The sequence below is a fragment of the Protomyctophum bolini genome (assembly GCF_963924005.1).
Source record: "Protomyctophum bolini genome assembly, chromosome: 8".
Lineage (NCBI taxonomy): Eukaryota > Metazoa > Chordata > Actinopteri > Myctophiformes > Myctophidae > Protomyctophum > Protomyctophum bolini.
The window spans coordinates 25,506,148-25,524,857 of record NC_137869.1 but is presented as its reverse complement, the minus strand read 5'-3'; the positions used below and the strand labels follow the sequence as shown (position 1 = coordinate 25,524,857).

Genomic DNA, 18,710 nt, shown 5'->3' with positions numbered 1-18,710 from the left:
TTTCTATGTCAGTCGTTCTCAAACATTTTCATGTCAAGGACCCCCCAAGGTGCGTGCGTGCGTGTGGTGGTGTGTGAGTCTTAGCGGTGGTGTCGGGGTGTGTGTGTGTGTGTGTGTGTGTGTGTAGAGATGCCTTTAGAATCAATGCACCATGGGGTGCTAAGGACGTGTATATACCGGTAGGCGTCTTTAGGTATTATTTATTGATATTAAATTCTGCGGTGTACTCCATGCTGTTTCATGCATGCGCACTGCCGTTCACTTCCTTGTTTACAGCTCCAAAAGAATGGTTCGTAACTCCTAATCTAGGAAATCTCCACGGTTTTGACCAGAAGGACAATGTTGTCTTCATGTCTGATTTCAGGAAGCATCTCGTTTGGAATAATAACGCTTCTAGAGAGACTTTAGCGTGACCAGCTTGGTCACGCTAAAGTAAGAATGGAAGATTATGCCTCATGGTTTTGGGGGGTACGGGACGGAAGGAAGGGGCTTTTCAGAGTAAAATCTGCCATATCTGCTGGCGCTCTAGCGCATTTATTTTGAAGAATTCCCCGGCAAAAAAAAGTGTTATGTGGGGGAACGTTTGCAAGCTTTGGGATATGCAATTTTTTGACAATTTGTTGCATTGCGACAAATTGTAAGCTTGTAGATCGGTTAATTTTTTTTGCCAAAGTAATTTGGTGTGGTGTACTGTAGACTGTGGTACACTGTGGTGTGGTACACTGTAAACTGAAAAAGCAGAGTCTTGGGGTTCAAATATGTGCGTGTGCGTATGCGTGTGTGTGCGTGTGTGCGTGTGCTTGCGTGGTTGGCACACAGGCTGGTACAGAAGGAGGAATAGTGACAGAATAAAGTGGCGAGTTGAGTAGTTAGATATAGGCGAGCCGCCAGGGAGACATCCAGCCAGACGGCTAGCTATAGCTAGCCAGTTAGCCATGCAGGCAGACAGACGGAGAGAATGAGAGCATAGGTTTGTTAATAAAGGCATATGCACGCTGGCAGCCTGACAGAGGGAACTGCTACTTCCCCTCTGCTGTGAAAGAGACAGCCCTGCTACACACAGAGGGGTGAACATGCAGGACCAATTTACATTTTAGTTCAGTAACAAGACACAGAGGAGACGCATGCGTGCACGCCACACACGCGCACACACGCACGCACGCACACAGACACAAATCAGGAAGAAGCTTCTTATCTCTATTTCATTTTCTATTTAGTTTTTTCTTGAATGAATGCCCTACTTCGTCATTCTACAGTGCTACACAAAAATATCCAAAATAGACCCACCAGCTCAAAACGTGTCGCATGGTGACACGTTTTAGCTATAATTTTGCGACTTTTGAATCCTGAACTTTGGATATATGTTGGAGAGATAGCAGATAGCAGATTGTTTTCATCTCATGTTTCCCCCTTAAAACACTACAAGGGCCAAATTCCCCACAGAGATGCCGGTGCTTTGATATGTGCAGCCCTGTCTCTCTGTAAATAGGTTAGGTGGAGAACACATGATGCAGGCAAGACACCATGCACTTCTTTGTAGTTTTGGTGGATGTGTGCAGCAACGTGTGCATGCTTTTTGAATCTGTCACCGCATGGGGTATGTAGCCTACCCTAATTCTGGCAGTGTGTGTGTGTGTGTGTGTGTGTGTGTGTGTGTGTGTGTGTGTGTGTGTGTGTGTGTGTGTGTGTACACTTAAATGTACTGAAAGGACCTTGTGCATTCTTTAACAAAGTAACGTTCCGTCAGATATAAGCTTTATTATTGATATCAAACCAGATCGCTGATTTCTTTTTTTACTTGGCCTTTCCTTCTTCAGCGATCCTAGGCCGGTTTCGCTCATCCGCAGTGCCGTTCACTTCTTGTATACAGCCGGACTAAAAGCTGAATAACTCTAAATCTGCGGAGCTCTCCATCGTTTTGATAAAACGCGTGATGTTCGGAGGTCTTTGCTGATTATCCGGTGATCCTGATTGGTACATTGGCGCTTTCTAGAGCAAGGCTGGCTTCATTTTAGCTCGCTAGCATTGGCGCTAATTATTTAGCAGTAGCACCCAAGCAGGACGTGTATCCAGCGTGCAACACACTAAAACAAAGTACATCCGGGTCGGCAGTCTAGCGTTGGCTCTTGCGGCCAACAGGTGGCAGTCAACTTGTTTAATGACTGCCTGGACTGTCTGTGTTGCCTTTATTTTCGTCAAAGTTATATAATAATGCAGTGGATTGATCTAAAAAAAAATCTGACTCGTCTGAACTGAGTGATGTTGGGTCTGACTAGTGGTTGTCTGACATACATACATACATACACATAGGGACAGACTTTGCTGTTCCTTGGAGTGGCTGCACCACTCAAAAAACAATCTTGCATACAAAAGCTTATTTCATGAATATCAATGATTTTTCATTGTCACAGTGACAAATATTAGGTGCAGAAGTACTGTAGATTATTTGTAAGTGGGCTTATCACATGGAAGTCTGAGCTACAATATTTGGGAAATTGGTTGCAGCAACAACAACAACAATAACAACAACAACAACAACAACAACAACAGATGTGTGTGCATGCGTTGGTGTGAGAGTGCGTCTAGCCAACACCAACCCGGGACTCCTGAACCGCCGACCCTCCACACCCTCCTGTCTGGCATGGGAGTCTAGAGCTCTACGGTGTTGTTAGCTAAGCTGTCACGCCGCAGTGCATCTACATAAGTGGTGCACTTCTTGCCTTCCCTGGCATTGCATTGGAGTATTCTATTCATGACTTAACTAAACATGCAATAGCATCAGTATGTATGTAAATATCACTTTATGCTGACACATAGTATATAATGTTGAGATAGCTATAGGCCTACTTAGAATAGAATAGCAGCTTGACTTGAAATCATTCGCAAATTGCCTTGCAATCAAAATGGTATAAAATCGCAATTACAGTAGATATTGTGTTCCCAAATGGTTCTGCCCTATACCTCCTGTAGTGTTGTGCTGCTGGTGCATGCTTGCTGGCTGGGATCCCTCACTGGCTGGCTCGTCTGCTTGAAACAGCCTCCAGGCCAGCTACAGTGGCTGCTGCTTTATCAACAACGACAGCTGCACCAAGGATTTCAGGGTGGGGGGTGGGGGTGGTGGTGGTGATGGGGTGGTGGGGGGCGTTCAGATGTATGCATTGTGAAAATCCCCCCATTTTTAATACACGCTGGCCGCATTCCCGGTGTGCTGTAGGCTCCACCTGCAAAGAGGACTTATTTCAAAGACCTTCAGTAGTAGCAGTATATTGCAGTATAGTTTATTTCAAAGACCTTCAGTAGTAGCAGTATATTGCAGTATAGTTTATTTCAAAGACCTTCAGTAGTAGCAGTATATTGCAGTATAGTTTATAAAGACCTTCAGTAGTAGCAGTATATTGCAGTATAGTTTATAAAGACCTTCAGTAGTAGCAGTATATTGCAGTATAGTTTATAAAGACCTTCAGTAGTAGCAGTATATTGCAGTATAGTTTATAAAGACCTTCAGTAGTAGCAGTATATTGCAGTATAGTTTGTTTAGTTATTTCAAAGACCTTCAGTAGTAGCAGTATATTGCAGTATAGTTTATTTCAAAGACCTTCAGTAGTAGCAGTATATTGCAGTATAGTTTGTTTAGTTATTTCAAAGACCTTCAGTAGTAGCAGTATATTGCAGTATAGTTTATTTCAAAGACCTTCAGTAGTAGCAGTATATTGCAGTATAGTTTGTTTAGTTATTTCAAAGACCTTCAGTAGTAGCAGTATATTGCAGTATAGTTTATAAAGACCTTCAGTAGTAGCAGTATATTGCAGTATAGTTTGTTTAGTTATTTCAAAGACCTTCAGTAGTAGCAGTATATTGCAGTATAGTTTATTTCAAAGACCTTCAGTAGTAGCAGTATATTGCAGTATAGTTTGTTTAGTTATTTCAAAGACCTTCAGTAGTAGCAGTATATTGCAGTATAGTTTATTTCAAAGACCTTCAGTAGTAGCAGTATATTGCAGTATAGTTTGTTTAGTTATTTCAAAGACCTTCAGTAGTAGCAGTATATTGCAGTATAGTTTATTTCAAAGACCTTCAGTAGTAGCAGTATATTGCAGTATAGTTTGTTTAGTTATTTCAAAGACCTTCAGTAGTAGCAGTATATTGCAGTATAGTTTATTTCAAAGACCTTCAGTAGTAGCAGTATATTGCAGTATAGTTTGTTTAGTTATTTCAAAGACCTTCAGTAGTAGCAGTATATTGCAGTATAGTTTATTTCAAAGACCTTCAGTAGTAGCAGTATATTGCAGTATAGTTTGTTTAGTTATTTCAAAGACCTTCAGCAGTAGCAGTATATTGCAGTATAGTTTATTTCAAAGACCTTCAGCAGTAGCAGTATATTGCAGTATAGTTTATTTCAAAGACCTTCAGTAGTAGCAGTATATTGCAGTATATAGTTATATATATATATATATATATATATATATAAAGACCTTCAGTAGTAGCAGTATATTGCAGTATAGTTTATTTCAAAGACCTTCAGTAGTAGCAGTATATTGCAGTATAGTTTATAAAGACCTTCAGTAGTAGCAGTATATTGCAGTATATTGCAGTATAGTTTATTTCAAAGACCTTCAGTAGTAGCAGTATATTGCAGTATAGTTTATTTCAAAGACCTTCAGTAGTAGCAGTATATTGCAGTATAGTTTGCTACAGTTATAATCTTGCCAATCCAACCGCCATGGAAAGGGACTTTTGTTTGAGCCACTCAAGTGGCTGGATCTCTGTTGTGCCAAACCTGGAGGTCTCCGCCAAAATATTAAGTATGTCTGTTTTGTAAAACGGGCTGGCACGGTTTTTAAGAGCATTATTCTTGCCACATATGTTGCCTCACGATACCCATTCAGAGGGCATCGTGGGTCCCTGACCAAACCATGGCAAGAGGACATTATAAGGGGATTAAGGTGCCATGTCCACCAAGATGTTTCCTTCCAGATGTGCATGTTTTCAATTGGCGCCGCGTTTTTTTGGAAACGCCAGCAGTGTGACGTGGCGCGGTGTGGCGCTGAGCTTTCATTTTGCACTGGCGCGTTCACGTGTCACCTTTTTCTCTCCTGAAAGCTGCTTGCCTTGAAGCTTGAGCTGAGAAAAATTAAACTCATGCCTTTTTTAGGCGGTCACTTTGGTGTTTTCAGGCCGGGGGGGAAATAAAAATCCTCTGTGGATTCGCCCCTATATATATATATACTGTATATATATATACTGTATATATATATATATATATATATATAGTCAGGTGCAATCCTCATTATATCCAAAACTGTAATTTATCAGGATTCAAATAAAAAAATAGCAAAAGGAGCAAATGTACACGTTTTGAGCTTGCTACTTTTGTGTGACGCTGTATAGTATGATGAAGTATAGGGCGTTGTTTTACAAAACAAAATCTGTTAAAACATGCAGATAAGACGTTTCTGCCCGACAGCGATACTGTACAGTGGCTATAGTGTAAATTACACAAATGCCACACCTGTGTATGGAGCTGAACTTTCCCCTCATCTATCTCTCGTTATCTCACTCACCCTGCATGCTCGCAGACCTTTCATCCCATTTACACTCGTCTCCACCTTTAACCCCTCTGTCCTTATCTGATCCTTCACCTTCTCTTCAGGGTTCTCTCTCTCTCCTTCACTTCACAGCCTCTCTCTCTCTCTCTCTCTCTCTCTCTCTCTCTCTTTCCGCCTGAGTTGGGTTGTAGTAGTAGTAGTAGTAGCCCGTCTGGTGTGGATTAATTCTTTATTCATATAAAGTCCTCAGCATCACCCAACAGGTAAGGTCTCAATATTTTACCACCATACTGCCTCATATCCAGGCTTATTCCTCCGGCTAAGATCTGTTCACAGTGTTCCAGGGACGACTAGGCTTTGATCTGACATTTTCTTTCTAGCTTGTGTGTGTGTGTGTGTGTGTGTGTGTGTGTGTGTGTGTGTGTGTGTGTGTGTGTGTGTGTGTGTGTGTGTGTGTGTGTGTGTGTGTGTGTGTGTGTGTGTGTGTGTGCGTGTGCGCGTGTGTGTGCCTGCCTGCGTGTGTGTGTGCGTGCCTGCGTTACATGCAGCAAGGGAGAACTCGCACACAGAGAGCAATAAGACTAGGTGGAAACCCAGTATGTGGCTGGATTGTGTTGCTGGAATCCAATCAAACTAATTGTCTCCACCAGGCCGAAGGCATGGGGAGAGAGTATGTTTTACACTCCGTGTGTGTGTCCGTCCGTGTGTGTGTGTGTGTGTGTGTCCGTCCTTCTGTGTACAGCTAATCTCCGGCACTGTTAACCCGGTCGATGCCAAATTTTGCACACACACTCCCTGGATGCCAACGATGAACCTCTGCCTCAAATTTTCCAGAACGGCCTGTTATAGCGCCACCAGGAGGCTGACTTTTGTAAAACTCATTTTTGGATATTACTCCTCCAGATTCTGTCCAAAAATCCCGCAAATCATTACACAGTATCTCTGTAGTCATGTGTTCAAGACGGATCTGTCCTATATTTCATATTCCATCCTACAGTATTGCCCCGTTTTGAACAAAAAGCCTCAAATCATGAACGCATCGTGCAATTTATGTGAAATCTTTTCACATTGGCCTGTTATAGCACCACCAACAGGTGGTGCAAAACACATTTTTGGAACAAAATGCCTCAAATCATCCAATTGCCATCCAAGGCGTAAAAGGAATTGGCACCCTTTTCACATTGGCCTATTGCAGCGCCACCAGGAGGCCACAACCTGACCTGCCCTGGTGGAGACCTGTGCCCCGAGGGGCACTTTATCTAGTTATCTTTTACTCTGGATTGAAAATGTTACTGTCATTACTCGCACTCTCACTCATAAATTACTTTTCATATTCATGTATGTTTAGAGACAATATATGAGTAGAAAAACATTGCACAGAAGCACTGTGTGTTGTCATTTGAAAGTATATTAGTATCTGTCCGTAAGTATGTCATCTTTAGGCTACGTGTTATACAGGCAGAGAGGTAATTGCTGCCTCATTAGTTATTCGCAACATTCAATTAAATGAAATGACTCAAAACACCTGAGCGACAGAGACGTGAACCATGCCATGAGTCACGTACTGTACGTAGCACTGTTACCTGGTTACTAATCAACTTGTGTCAGTCTTTATGATCGGGACTCTGCACCTGTTGTCAGAATATGACGAGGAAAAAAATTACGGGGGAGGGAGGGATGGCGAGAGGGGGCTTGGTAGTGTTGCCAAGTCTGCTTATTGTAAGCAATGTTTTGGGCTTTTGCGCTAAAATATTGATAGTTTTTTGGGCTTGTTTCTAAAATGTAGTTTCTTATTTGGGCTTGGTTCCTATAGTGTTGTTTAAACCAGTGGTTCTCAAACTTTGTTTTTAGTCCCACGATTTTTTGTATCTTGTTTTTGTTATTTCTGTGAATTTAGGGTAGTATTTTTCTCTAATGTGTTTATATTTGTCACGTGCAGTCAAGAAGTGGAGCTCTGTCCCCCTCTCTCTCTCCCTCTCTCTCTCTCTCTCGTGCGCGCATCTGGTGACACTGGGAGCTTTGGTGAACTACGGAGGGTGTGTGTGTGTGTGTGTGTGTGTGTGTGTGTGTGGGGGGGGGGGGGACAGTGTGGGGGGGACAGTGTGCAGATAGGGGAGCGAGGGGAAGTGGAGAGGAGAGGAGGACTAGGTCTTCTCTTTGAGTAGTCATTATTCAGATGGAGAGAGAGAGAGAGAGCTGAATGCGTACAGGAGCTAATCTCACCTACACTGAGCCTGATGGACAGAACGCAATTATCCCCAGTGAGCGAGAGAGAGAGACTATAACATGGTGTAAAGAGAGAGAGAAAGAAATAGAGAGACATCCTTGCCCTCCCCCTATACCCGTAACCTCCATATCGTCTCTGTATAAACTGTTATACTTTTCAGAATTCAAATTAAAAAATAACAGAAGTAGCAGATCTACAGGCTCAAAACACGTCACTTTGCGCTGTTTCGAGCTTGCAGATCTGCTCTTTCGATACTTTTGTGTGACGCTGTTGCATGATCAAGTAGGGCATTCATTTACGGAAAAACACAAAAAGCTGTACATTCTTTTTGTCAGTATTTCAGTTGGAGAACATGTTGACGAGAAGCATTTCGTCAGTTTGCTTCCTCCGCGAGAATGCTGAGCCAGCGCATTAAAAGTGGAATGAGTCCATATCCAAAGATATTTATTTTGGGGGAACGCACCTTCACTCACACGATAACTCACTCACTCACTCACTCACTCACTGACACATTTGAAACAACAACATTATAGGGGTTGTGCAGGTGAGATTTATAATCCTGTGGGGTTTATACGGTTAATCTCACCTCAACATAATACAAATAAATCATACAAAAATCTATCATAATTTATTTGACAACATGCCTCACATGCCTCACACACACGGAAAGAACATTTTCCCTAAACACACACACACACACACACACACACACACACACACACACACACCGACTGGCCTATTTAGAGACACAGTTTACCATTAATTTCCTTATATCTGCTTTGCCTCCACATCTTCCTTGTGTGTGTGTGTGTGTGTGTGTGTGTGTGTGTGTGTGTGTGTGTGTGTGTGTGTGTGTGTGTGTGTGTGTGTGTGTGCAGGGGAGAGAATTTATACGGTTGAACTGGGAAATGGCTTATTTTCTTTCTTTCTTTCTTTCCTCTCTTTTTGAGAAATTGGTTGTCGTTCTGCCCACCGGGAACTGCAGCTTAATGTCACTCTCTCTCTCTCTCTCTCTCTCTCTCTCTCTCTCTCTCTCTCTCTCTCTCTCTCTGTCTCCACTGTGTGCCCCCAGAGGACCCAGCAGCCATATGTCTGGAGTGAGGTAGACGTCTAGAGGCGAGCTGTGCTGCAGCACTTTTCTCATTTCCAGGCTCAAACAATCATGTTTTACTGTTCATTTTTTTATGTCCGCTCAACCAGCAGGCTTAATTTTTCACAAATACTGGGGCTGGGACCCACTTCTGGGTCGCGGGAGCATTTGTTACCGGTCGTGAATATCCCCTTTTTTTATTTCAAAAGTGAATGAATCTATGATGGAAACCCCCTTTCTTCATGTGACCTCTGAAACCCCTCCAACCTCCTTGTTTGTGCACAATGCTTTCTGGGAACAGATTCTGGGGTCTTACCTGACCAGACAGATGCCCCAGAGCCACAGGAGGCGTTCACCTTTACGTATGTCTTTGGCTACGCATTTCTAAATGGTTTTGTGGCTTTCGCCTTTATTTTATATTTTTATGGAGGGATAGACAGTAGGCTGACAGGAAATGGGGAGAGAGATGGGGGATGACATGCAGTAAAGGTCGTTGGGATTGGGAATTGAACCCGCGGCACACTGCCAGACTGGATCACCAGCCAAGGTGCCTGGACTGCTGAGCCACGGCCCAGACCATGGCTACGCATTTCTGTCCAAGGGTTTTTCTCCCTCACAGACAGCAGTCAGGATACTTCCAACCACACACTGCTGTGTGAACTGTGAAGTGGTCAGATGGGTGGACCACGTGCATTTTCAGAGCATGTTATACGATCATTCAATTGACTGCAGGTTCCGCAGCTTGGATCAATGGAACTGATTTTAAGAACCTATATATCGGTATCGCAAAGAAAATAATTAGTTTTTCAAGGTTTAAAGAAAGAATACCATGGCTTTATATTCATGTTATGTTATCAATCATTAGGCAACAAAGTCTTATGCACACCTGTATGCTCTGAGGCAGGTGCGTATAGGCATGGCTCAATGTATTCACCTGTATGCTCTGAGGCAGGTGCGTAGGCATGGCTCAATGTATTCACCTGTATGCTCTGAGGCAGGTGCGTATAGGCATGGCTCAATGTATTCACCTGTATGCTCTGAGGCAGGTGCGTAGGCATGGCTCAATGTATTCACCTGTATGCTCTGAGGCAGGTGCATATACTATAGGCATGGCTCAATGTATTCACCTGTATGCTCTGAGGCAGGTGCGTATACTATAGGCATGGCTCAATGTATTCACCTGTATGCTCTGAGGCAGGTGCGTATAGGCATGGCTCAATGTATTCACCTGTATGCTCTGAGGCAGGTGCGTAGGCATGGCTCAATGTATTCACCTGTATGCTCTGAGGCAGGTGCGTATAGGCATGGCTCAATGTATTCACCTGTATGCTCTGAGGCAGGTGCGTATAGGCATGGCTCAATGTATTCACCTGTATGCTCTGAGGCAGGTGCGTATAGGCATGGCTCAATGTATTCACCTGTATGCTCTGAGGCAGGTGCGTATAGGCATGGCTCAATGTATTCACCGTATGCTCTGAGGCAGGTGCGTATAGGCATGGCTCAATGTATTCACCTGTATGCTCTGAGGCAGGTGCGTATAGGCATGGCTCAATGTATTCGGTCAAAGACCTTCTTCAGGATGCCTGAAGGTCTTTGACCGAAACGTTGCCAATAAAGTTTGTATTGCAAGTGCAGACTGTGTGTGGGTCTTTTCTTTGTGCACTTTATGTGCATTTTTCTGAATGTTATCAATCATTAAAATCCCAGTTATTTGGGGACCCCACTTGCATATACTGTACACACCCTCGCGGCCAACCAGTGGTCCGTGTGCCTGCGGCCCACATGCAGGTTCACTGCATGTACCAGCCCAGCAATGCAATCAAATACATTAGACTGCATGACTTATGGAGTGTGGTCAGCATAACAACGACAACTAGCCAACTGCAGAGCAATGCTACCTCCAGGGTATGGGATTTAGTCTATCCTAATAACCTAGAATAATCTTTTCAATCCAAAATAAAAGATGATGCTTCTGTGCAATGTTTATCCACTCATATTGTCTCTAAAAATACATATGAGTGAATATGAAAAGTAATTCATGAGTGAGTTTGCGAGTAATGACGGTAACATGCACACTTCGACATGTAGACAGGAGGAGCCGGGATTCGAACCGCTGACCCATGGATCATTGGACGACCTGCTACCACAGTCGCCCCGTGAAGTGAAGTGTTATATCTGTGAACTGCTGTGAAGAGTGAAGAGTGAAGGAGTGAAGTGTTATGCACAGCCTGCATGTTAATGTCTCTAATACTGTCCACAGTGAGGAGGGAGGGAGTCTTCCTCCTTCCATGCATGGGTACTAAAGAAGCAAAACCATGTCCACTGGTAATTGTGGATGAAAGCAGTTATTTTTCTGGGTTAAGGGGGGGGGGGCTTCTCTTTCCTCTGGTCCAAATGCAGGATTAGCAGACCGCCTCTATGAAACTCACCCCCCCTGATGCTGCCTGAAAGACTTAGAGAGAGAGAGAGAGAGAGAGAGAGATGGGGGAAAGGAAAGGGGTTTGGGGGTGGAGGGGTGGCTGTTCTTTTCTTCCTCTGGCTTTCCCTCTCTCCGCTCTCTCCCTCCCTCCCAACCTCCCTCTCTCTTTGGCTCTCTCTCTCTCTCTCTCTCTCTCTCTCTCTCTCTCTCTCTCTCTTCCTCTCTCTCTCTGCCTCTCTTCTTTCCTCTCCCTCCCTCCATCCGTGTTGGTTGGACCAGTGCTATGCTGATAATTCCAGTAATTGCAGTGACTCACACAGTTGTGTTTAGTCCAGATAAAGAATATTGTCAGCGTTTTGCCACGACATGGCCTCCTCATCCTCCTCCTCATCCTCCTCCTCCTCATCTGCGCTGGCGGGGAATTAAATGGACTCGTTCGCGTTTCCCTCCTCTCTCCTCTTCTCTTCTTGTTCACTCTGTTATGTTTCTGTCTGAGGAAATTAAAAGCCTCTCAGTCGGTCTGCACTGCACTCTCCCCCCCCCCCCCCCCCCTGCACTCAGGCATACAGGGGCCCCCTATTCATACAGAGAGAGAGAGAGAGAGAGAGGTGTAAAGACTCAAGAGAGGGGTGGAGAAAAATCCCCCCTCGTTCCCCCCTCGTTCCCTTTTAGAACACTGGTTCTAAAACTCCTTCATGTCAAGGACCCCCAAATTGATTTGGCCGTTTACCCCATTTGAAAATGTTTTGTCCCATGCATGGAGCGGAGGCACCGCTCAAAAATATCACAAAAAAACAATATAAGCTTATTTGTGACGTGGCGTATACTGTGAGCTTGTTTATCTGCAAAGAATTATGATTATATATAGCGAAGGCATGAATGCATGGTGCAGTGGTTGGTGCAGTGGTTAAGATGCTAGTGGGTTTCCGATGCTAAGATGATACTGATGCTACATTAACTCATTTTGCTGGCGGTCGGGCCCTCCACAATAATCATATTTGAACTGGAACTGTATGGAGTTGAGGTTCAGGCATAGAAGTAGTTTGACTCTGTTCCATAGATAAATATTGTGAAAATAGGAGTACTACAAGCTCATATAACGCCCATGTTTGACCATTTGTATGGTAAAAGTTTGTGTATACCCTCACACCATGTAAGCTGTTAAGTGTTCTTTGTCTAATAAATATTGGACTTTACTGTGTGTGTGTGTGTGTGTGTGTGTGTGTGTGTGTGTGTGTGTGTGTGTGTGTGTGTGTGTGTGTGTGTGTGTGTGTGCGCGTGCATGCGTGTATTTGGACTGCCAGGCGGTGGTAGAGCCCAGAATTCTCCATCAATGCCAATTAACACTTGTGAGAAAAGCACAGGAGGCAGATGGGGGCGTACACACACACACACACACACACACACACACACACACACACACACACACACACACAGGGGGCAGCAGGGCAGAGAAAGGGGAGGTCCACTGGGCCTGACGGGTCGATGGGTTGGTTGTTTGGAGGATGCACTTTCAGTCCAGGCGGACGCCTGGTGGTGATATTTCACTATAAGTCTGCTCGTCCAGCCCTTGAGCAAGACACTGACTGAACCCCCGACTGCTCCCTCCCGACCAGGCGGGCCTCTGACTGTCTGCCTCTGTCGTTGTTGGTCCAGTAAATGTGTGAATATAAGTATATAACTAAGGATGTGTGTAGGTACATAGGCTAAAATAGTACACAATGCCCCTTTTTGCCCCCTATATTATTTGACAATTTAGCCAATGTTCATTTCAGATAATTTATATATAAATGAAGACAATTTACTCTTTACATTTAAATGCATAATTTCTCAGAGCATTAGGTGAAGGAGGATATTTACAGTAGAGCTTTGACAGTGTCCTTGATAATAGAATATAGAACAGGATGCCGGATGGCGCCCCAAAAGCTTTAGCACGCTCTCTCTCTCTCTCTCTCTCTCTTCACAATAGTTTCCATGGGTAACCATGGACTCAAGGCGCCCGCGAGCAACAAAAAAGGCTCATTGGCATGCCAACTGTAGACTCCTGCTACCTTCGCCTGCCAAGACAGGAACATGACCTAACAAAACCTCTCCCTCTCTCTCTCTCTCTCTACCACGCAGCTCTCCGTGGGTGTGCGTGGGATGTTGTGTCAGGGCTAGAGCCGGTCCCCCTCTCTCTCTCCCATGAGCCTGTGTGCCCACACACACACCTGGCGCCTCCACACGCACGCCCGGCGCCCACCGCAGCACGCGCGCACTCGGCACGGCGAGCACACGACGACGGACCCCTCGGAGCCCAGCGGAGCCCCACGCGCAGCGGAGGCTTAGCCCAGTTGGAGCCTGAGGATGTCAACAGAGACCGAGCTCCAGCCAGCGTCCAGGCCCAGCAGCGTGAGACGGGACTCCAGGAGGAAAGGTAAAGGACACTATGCATGTGTACTGTACAACGCTTATGGCTATATGTCCATCCATTTCCATGATGACGTTGCTCCAAGCATGGGTTACTGAGGGGGGTCGCGACTGTGCCATCACGTGTGGCTATGCAGGCCAATACGTGAACACACGCACGTGTGTGTGTGTGTGTTTGTGCGTGTGTGTGTGTGTGCGTGCCTGCGTGCCCGCGTGCATGCGTGCGTTTATCCTGCATTATTCTACACTTCCCATGCACCTGCAGGCACTTGTTTTTAATTGCACTGGTGTGGAACTAGGTCATATAGCGCAAGCACACAGGCTTTTAGCACACTAGACCTGTGCCCGTCGGCCACCGGCCTACTTGGGAACGATGCAACTTGGGAACCTAATAATACCGTTGTCATAGCACCCATTTTAACTGTCTTTCTGTGTCCCACATGGAGATCTCTGTATCTGTCTGCCAGACTGAAAGTGGACTGGTTAAGTAATCAAATGGCAGGTGTGGGGTTGCCATGGCAATGAATTGGCCGAGGCAGATAGATATAGTATGCAGAGTATGCGGAAGTGCCGTTCACACCTGTGCTTTGTGGCTGTGATTACGTCACTGACGTTACTGTCTTCAACTCAGCTCGGACGGTGTGCGAACACTGGCCAATCACAGCGGAGAGCCCTTGTCTGTACCGCGTCGAACCAGGGAAAGCAACAACTATCTCTGTCTCTCTCTCTTATTCACGGAAAGAAAACCACAACATGAAACAACACAGACCGAATAAGGTCAGTGACCTCAGTCTGTCTTCGTTCAAAATGTACGGTTTGTGTGTGTCTCACTCGGACACACGATAATCACTGAGAATTGATGACAACGCGGGCCACGTGGCGTAAGACGCAGCAAGCGTACATTATTGTGCTCCGTCAGGTGGAAACCTCATATGTTCAAAACTGTTACTTCAGGATTAAAATTCAAATACAGCAGATCTATAAGCTCTTATGATGCTTTTGTGGATCTGCTACTTTTGATGCTTTTGTGGAATTGCTACATTTGATGCTTTTGTGTAACGGCATGTAGGGCAAAAAAACACAAAAGTAATATGGAGATAACAGGTTTCTGTTTGACAGCAACACTATACTATATTCCACTTTTAGTTTGCTCTGTTTGTCATTTATCACGTCTCTCTCTCTCTCGCACTCTCTCTCTCTCCCTCTAAACAAAACACAAACACCAATTTGAGCCATTATTTTCTTTTCCCTTTTCCTGTCTCTGCATTCATATAGCATTCAGGTGCTTACCCCATTATCCTGTTTATTGGCGACAACATGGCATGGGCGGCTGTTGTTGTTGGGAAGCAGCAGATGTGGTGTTGTTACGGCATCTAAGCTGGCAAAACAGGTGCAATGGGGGGATGTCACAATACGGTAGCTATAGCAAACACACCCAGCTGTGCAGGAGGAGGAGAGGGGAGGGAGAGGTAACTAGGGGTATTAGAGCAGGTCTCAGGTCCTAGGTGCATGGGGCAGGAGCAGAGGTGATGCCAGGGAGCCTGGCACCCTGGCACCACCGCGCTATCTAACCCGGCTGTCTCTGTGCCACCTGGCCGGGCGTGCATCTGAGTGATGCCCCCGGTATTCACTGAATCAGCGGTGTGATTGATAGGGCGAGACGCTGGGCACAGTTGCCGGTGACATGTAATTGATGTACAAGCAAAGCAAACACAGACACTCACGCACGGTCACACGCACGCACGCTCACTCGCACGCATACAGACACATTTACACACAGTATCACATGCGGCAGATGCCTCATTGCACACATCACGTGCCTCTGCACCTGCAAAGCTGCTTTGGGGTCTCCGGCGTGTGTGAAGACTAGGGCTGGAGGTCTCTGGAGTTTGTATAAAACTGCACTGTTCGTCATACACACTGTTCTCCATATAGGCTGGTATACTGTACATGCGCATACGCTCATGCACACGTATATTGTAAGCACACACTCTCACGTGCACATACAGAGAGGTGCAGTGCGACTGGGAACGAAGCCAGGTAGAGCACATGAAGATGAATGGATGTACTCTCTCTCTCTCTCTCTCTCTCTCTCACACACACACACCTTTAATCTCTCCCCAGTATGGGTTTTGGAGTTTTCTACGAATACCCCGCTAGGGTTCAGATAGAGAACTCATCACCACTCTGATCTGGGTCACACACACACACACACACACACACACACACACACACACACACACACACACACACACACACACACTCTCTTGGATGATGAAAGCCAAATGCAATCATGTGCCACACACATGCAGTGAATGTGTCCTGAGCTTATATACAGAACTGTTAGGACGATGTGCGTGCGTGCGTGCCCATGTTTGTGAGAACCACCTGAGTAACAGACACACATCTCTTCCCCTCTGTGTTGTCCATTGTCTCTCTCTCTCTCTCTCTCTCTCTCTCTCCCCATCTCGTGGAGCAGGCTACTATAGGCCTGTAATGAGAATAGATCCAGGGGCCTCCAGCAGGGAGGACCATTAGATGGTGAATGAGGGGCCACATGACAGGACACTATACCTCATATATACCAATGACAAGAGCAGCTCTAATCCCTCTGCTGCTAATAGCCCCCCACACCCCCCTCCTCCTCCCTACTCTCCTCCTCTGACTCCTAAACGACCTTGTCCCGGATGAGTTGCATGTAGTGGAGAGAGAGAGAGAGAGAGAGAGAGAGAGACTAATGAGAGAACATGAAGGAAAGGTGTTTAATCTTAGTCCCTTTGTTTCGGATTTCTATGAAGAATGTAATCATTGCTGTCAGATAGAAACCTCGTATGTCCAAATCGGTTGTTATACACTTTTCAGGATGACAAATTCCACATTTCACATGAACAGCCGATCGGCTGGGATGTGTGACACCGTAGTGTGACGAATATAGGGCGCTAGTTTATGAAAAACAAAGCGTGGCAAGTTAGAATATGGAGATAAGAGGTTTCTGTTAAGACAGCATCGTATAATGAAAAGAGAATCTGGGATTGCTGGACTCCTCACATTAATCATACCAGATGCTTTGTGTGCGTGTGCGTGCGTGCCTTGCGTGCATGCGTACGTGTTCTGTATGTGTATGTGTGTGTAATGCAATAATCACATTTTTAGCTCAGGGGCCATTCTAATAACAGCACCTTTTTTTTTGTTTCCCCTGCCGATAGGGTTCATATTGAATTACCCGTGACAAGGTAGAGATAACCTTTGAACTTTTAGCATTTACAGAACCTGAGCTCTCTGCAGCTCTCTGGCTGTGAGGCTTAATGGACCAACCCCACACCTTAAGGTCCAACACCGCAGGCTATTGATACAGAGGCAGAGTCATGTCAATGTGATGGTAATACTACTGATACAGAGTGGAGGCCCACCAGGTAGGGCCGTGCATCGTTGAGTAGAGGCCCACCGGGTAGGGCCGTGCATCGTTGAGTAGAGGCCCACCGGGTAGGGCCGTGCATCGTTGAGTAGAGGCCCACCAGGTAGGGCCGTGTGTCGTTGAGTAGAGGCCCACCAGGTAGGGCCGTGTGTCGTTGAGTAGAGGCCCACCAGGTAGGGCCGTGTGTCGTTGAGTAGAGGCCCACCGGGTAGGGCCGTGCATCGTTGAGTAGAGGCCCACCAGGTAGGGCCGTGCATCGTTGAGTAGAGGCCCACCAGGTAGGGCCGTGCATCGTTGAGTAGAGGCCCACCAGGTAGGGCCGTGTGTCGTTGAGTAGAGGCCCACCGGGTAGGGCCGTGCATCGTTGAGTAGAGGCCCACCAGGTAGGGCCGTGCATCGTTGAGTAGAGGCCCACCAGGTAGGGCCGTGCATCGTTGAGTAGAGGCCCACCGGGTAGGGCCGTGCATCGTTGAGTAGAGGCCCACCGGGTAGGGCCGTGTGTCGTTGAGTAGAGGCCCACCAGGTAGGGCCGTGTGTCGTTGAGTAGAGGCCCACCGGGTAGGGCCGTGTGTCGTTGAGTAGAGGCCCACCGGGTAGGGCCGTGTGTCGTTGAGTAGAGGCCCACCAGGTAGGGCCGTGTGTCGTTGAGTAGAGGCCCACCAGGTAGGGCCGTGCATCGTTGAGTAGAGGCCCACCGGGTAGGGCCGTGCATCGTTGAGTAGAGGCCCACCGGGTAGGGCCGTGTGTCGTTGAGTAGAGGCCCACCGGGTAGGGCCGTGCATATGGAGTGCCATCTCGCAATACTTACCGTAAATGCCTGCATGCCTGCAGTCATCAAATGTCTGAAAATGCTTAAGGCTACTTTAGCAAGATATGAATAATGCGTCTACATGCAGAGGAGAACGTAATGTTCCATACTCTCTCTCTCTCTCTCTGGGATATTGAAGGCTTGTACAGGACTGGACTGTATTTTAGCGGTACTATGCGGCACTTCAATGGCAATCTATTCTTTGTCACGGGCAGGACTCGTAGATCGGTGAAGAGACTTGGTGAAAGAAGACATAAAAGACTGCCCATGCATGTCAACTGGTTACTACTAAGTCTAGTGGTCATGGAAGTCATAATGGGATAGATTCCTCTCTCCTCCCCATGTCCTCCCATGGAAGTCATGGGATAGGTTCCTCTCTCCTCCCCATGTCCTCCCATGGAAGTCATGGGATAGGTTCCTCTCTCCTCCCCATGTCCTCCCATGAGATCCGGAATTGCAATAATGATACAAATGTCCATGATTCACACCTTCATTAAACTGCAGTGGTGTATCATTAGTTTTTCACACGTCTCTCTCTCTCTCTCTCTCTCTCTCTCTCTCTACCTGTTCCACCCTTGACATTATGTAAGCGGAAATGCAGCCTCCGGCATGATACCCCACTTAAGAGTGGATATTCGTGTTAATGGGAATGACTAATGGCTGGATTCTAAGGAAAAGCTTTTTTTGTAATCTCCACTATTAATAAAACATGGGGGCGCAGCGCATGCAGCAACCATTGTTGCATGCATAGCCTTCTCCTGTGCGTACAAATGTAATAAAGGAGCGTAGCTGTCCT

At 46.0% G+C, this 18,710-nt stretch overlaps 1 protein-coding gene across 1 annotated transcript in view; it reads left to right on the top strand.

The window, feature by feature from the left end:
- dab1a (DAB adaptor protein 1a) overlaps nt 1-18,710 on the top strand; it is a gene marked incomplete at its 3' end in the record, with an annotated part of 104,712 nt that overhangs the window by 38,547 nt on the left and 47,455 nt on the right. Inside the window, exon 2 of the mRNA XM_080770498.1 lies at nt 13,404-13,698. Within this exon, the coding sequence (XP_080626624.1) occupies nt 13,629-13,698 (70 nt within the window). The 5' untranslated portion in view covers nt 13,404-13,628. The remainder of the gene's footprint in view (nt 1-13,403; nt 13,699-18,710) is intronic.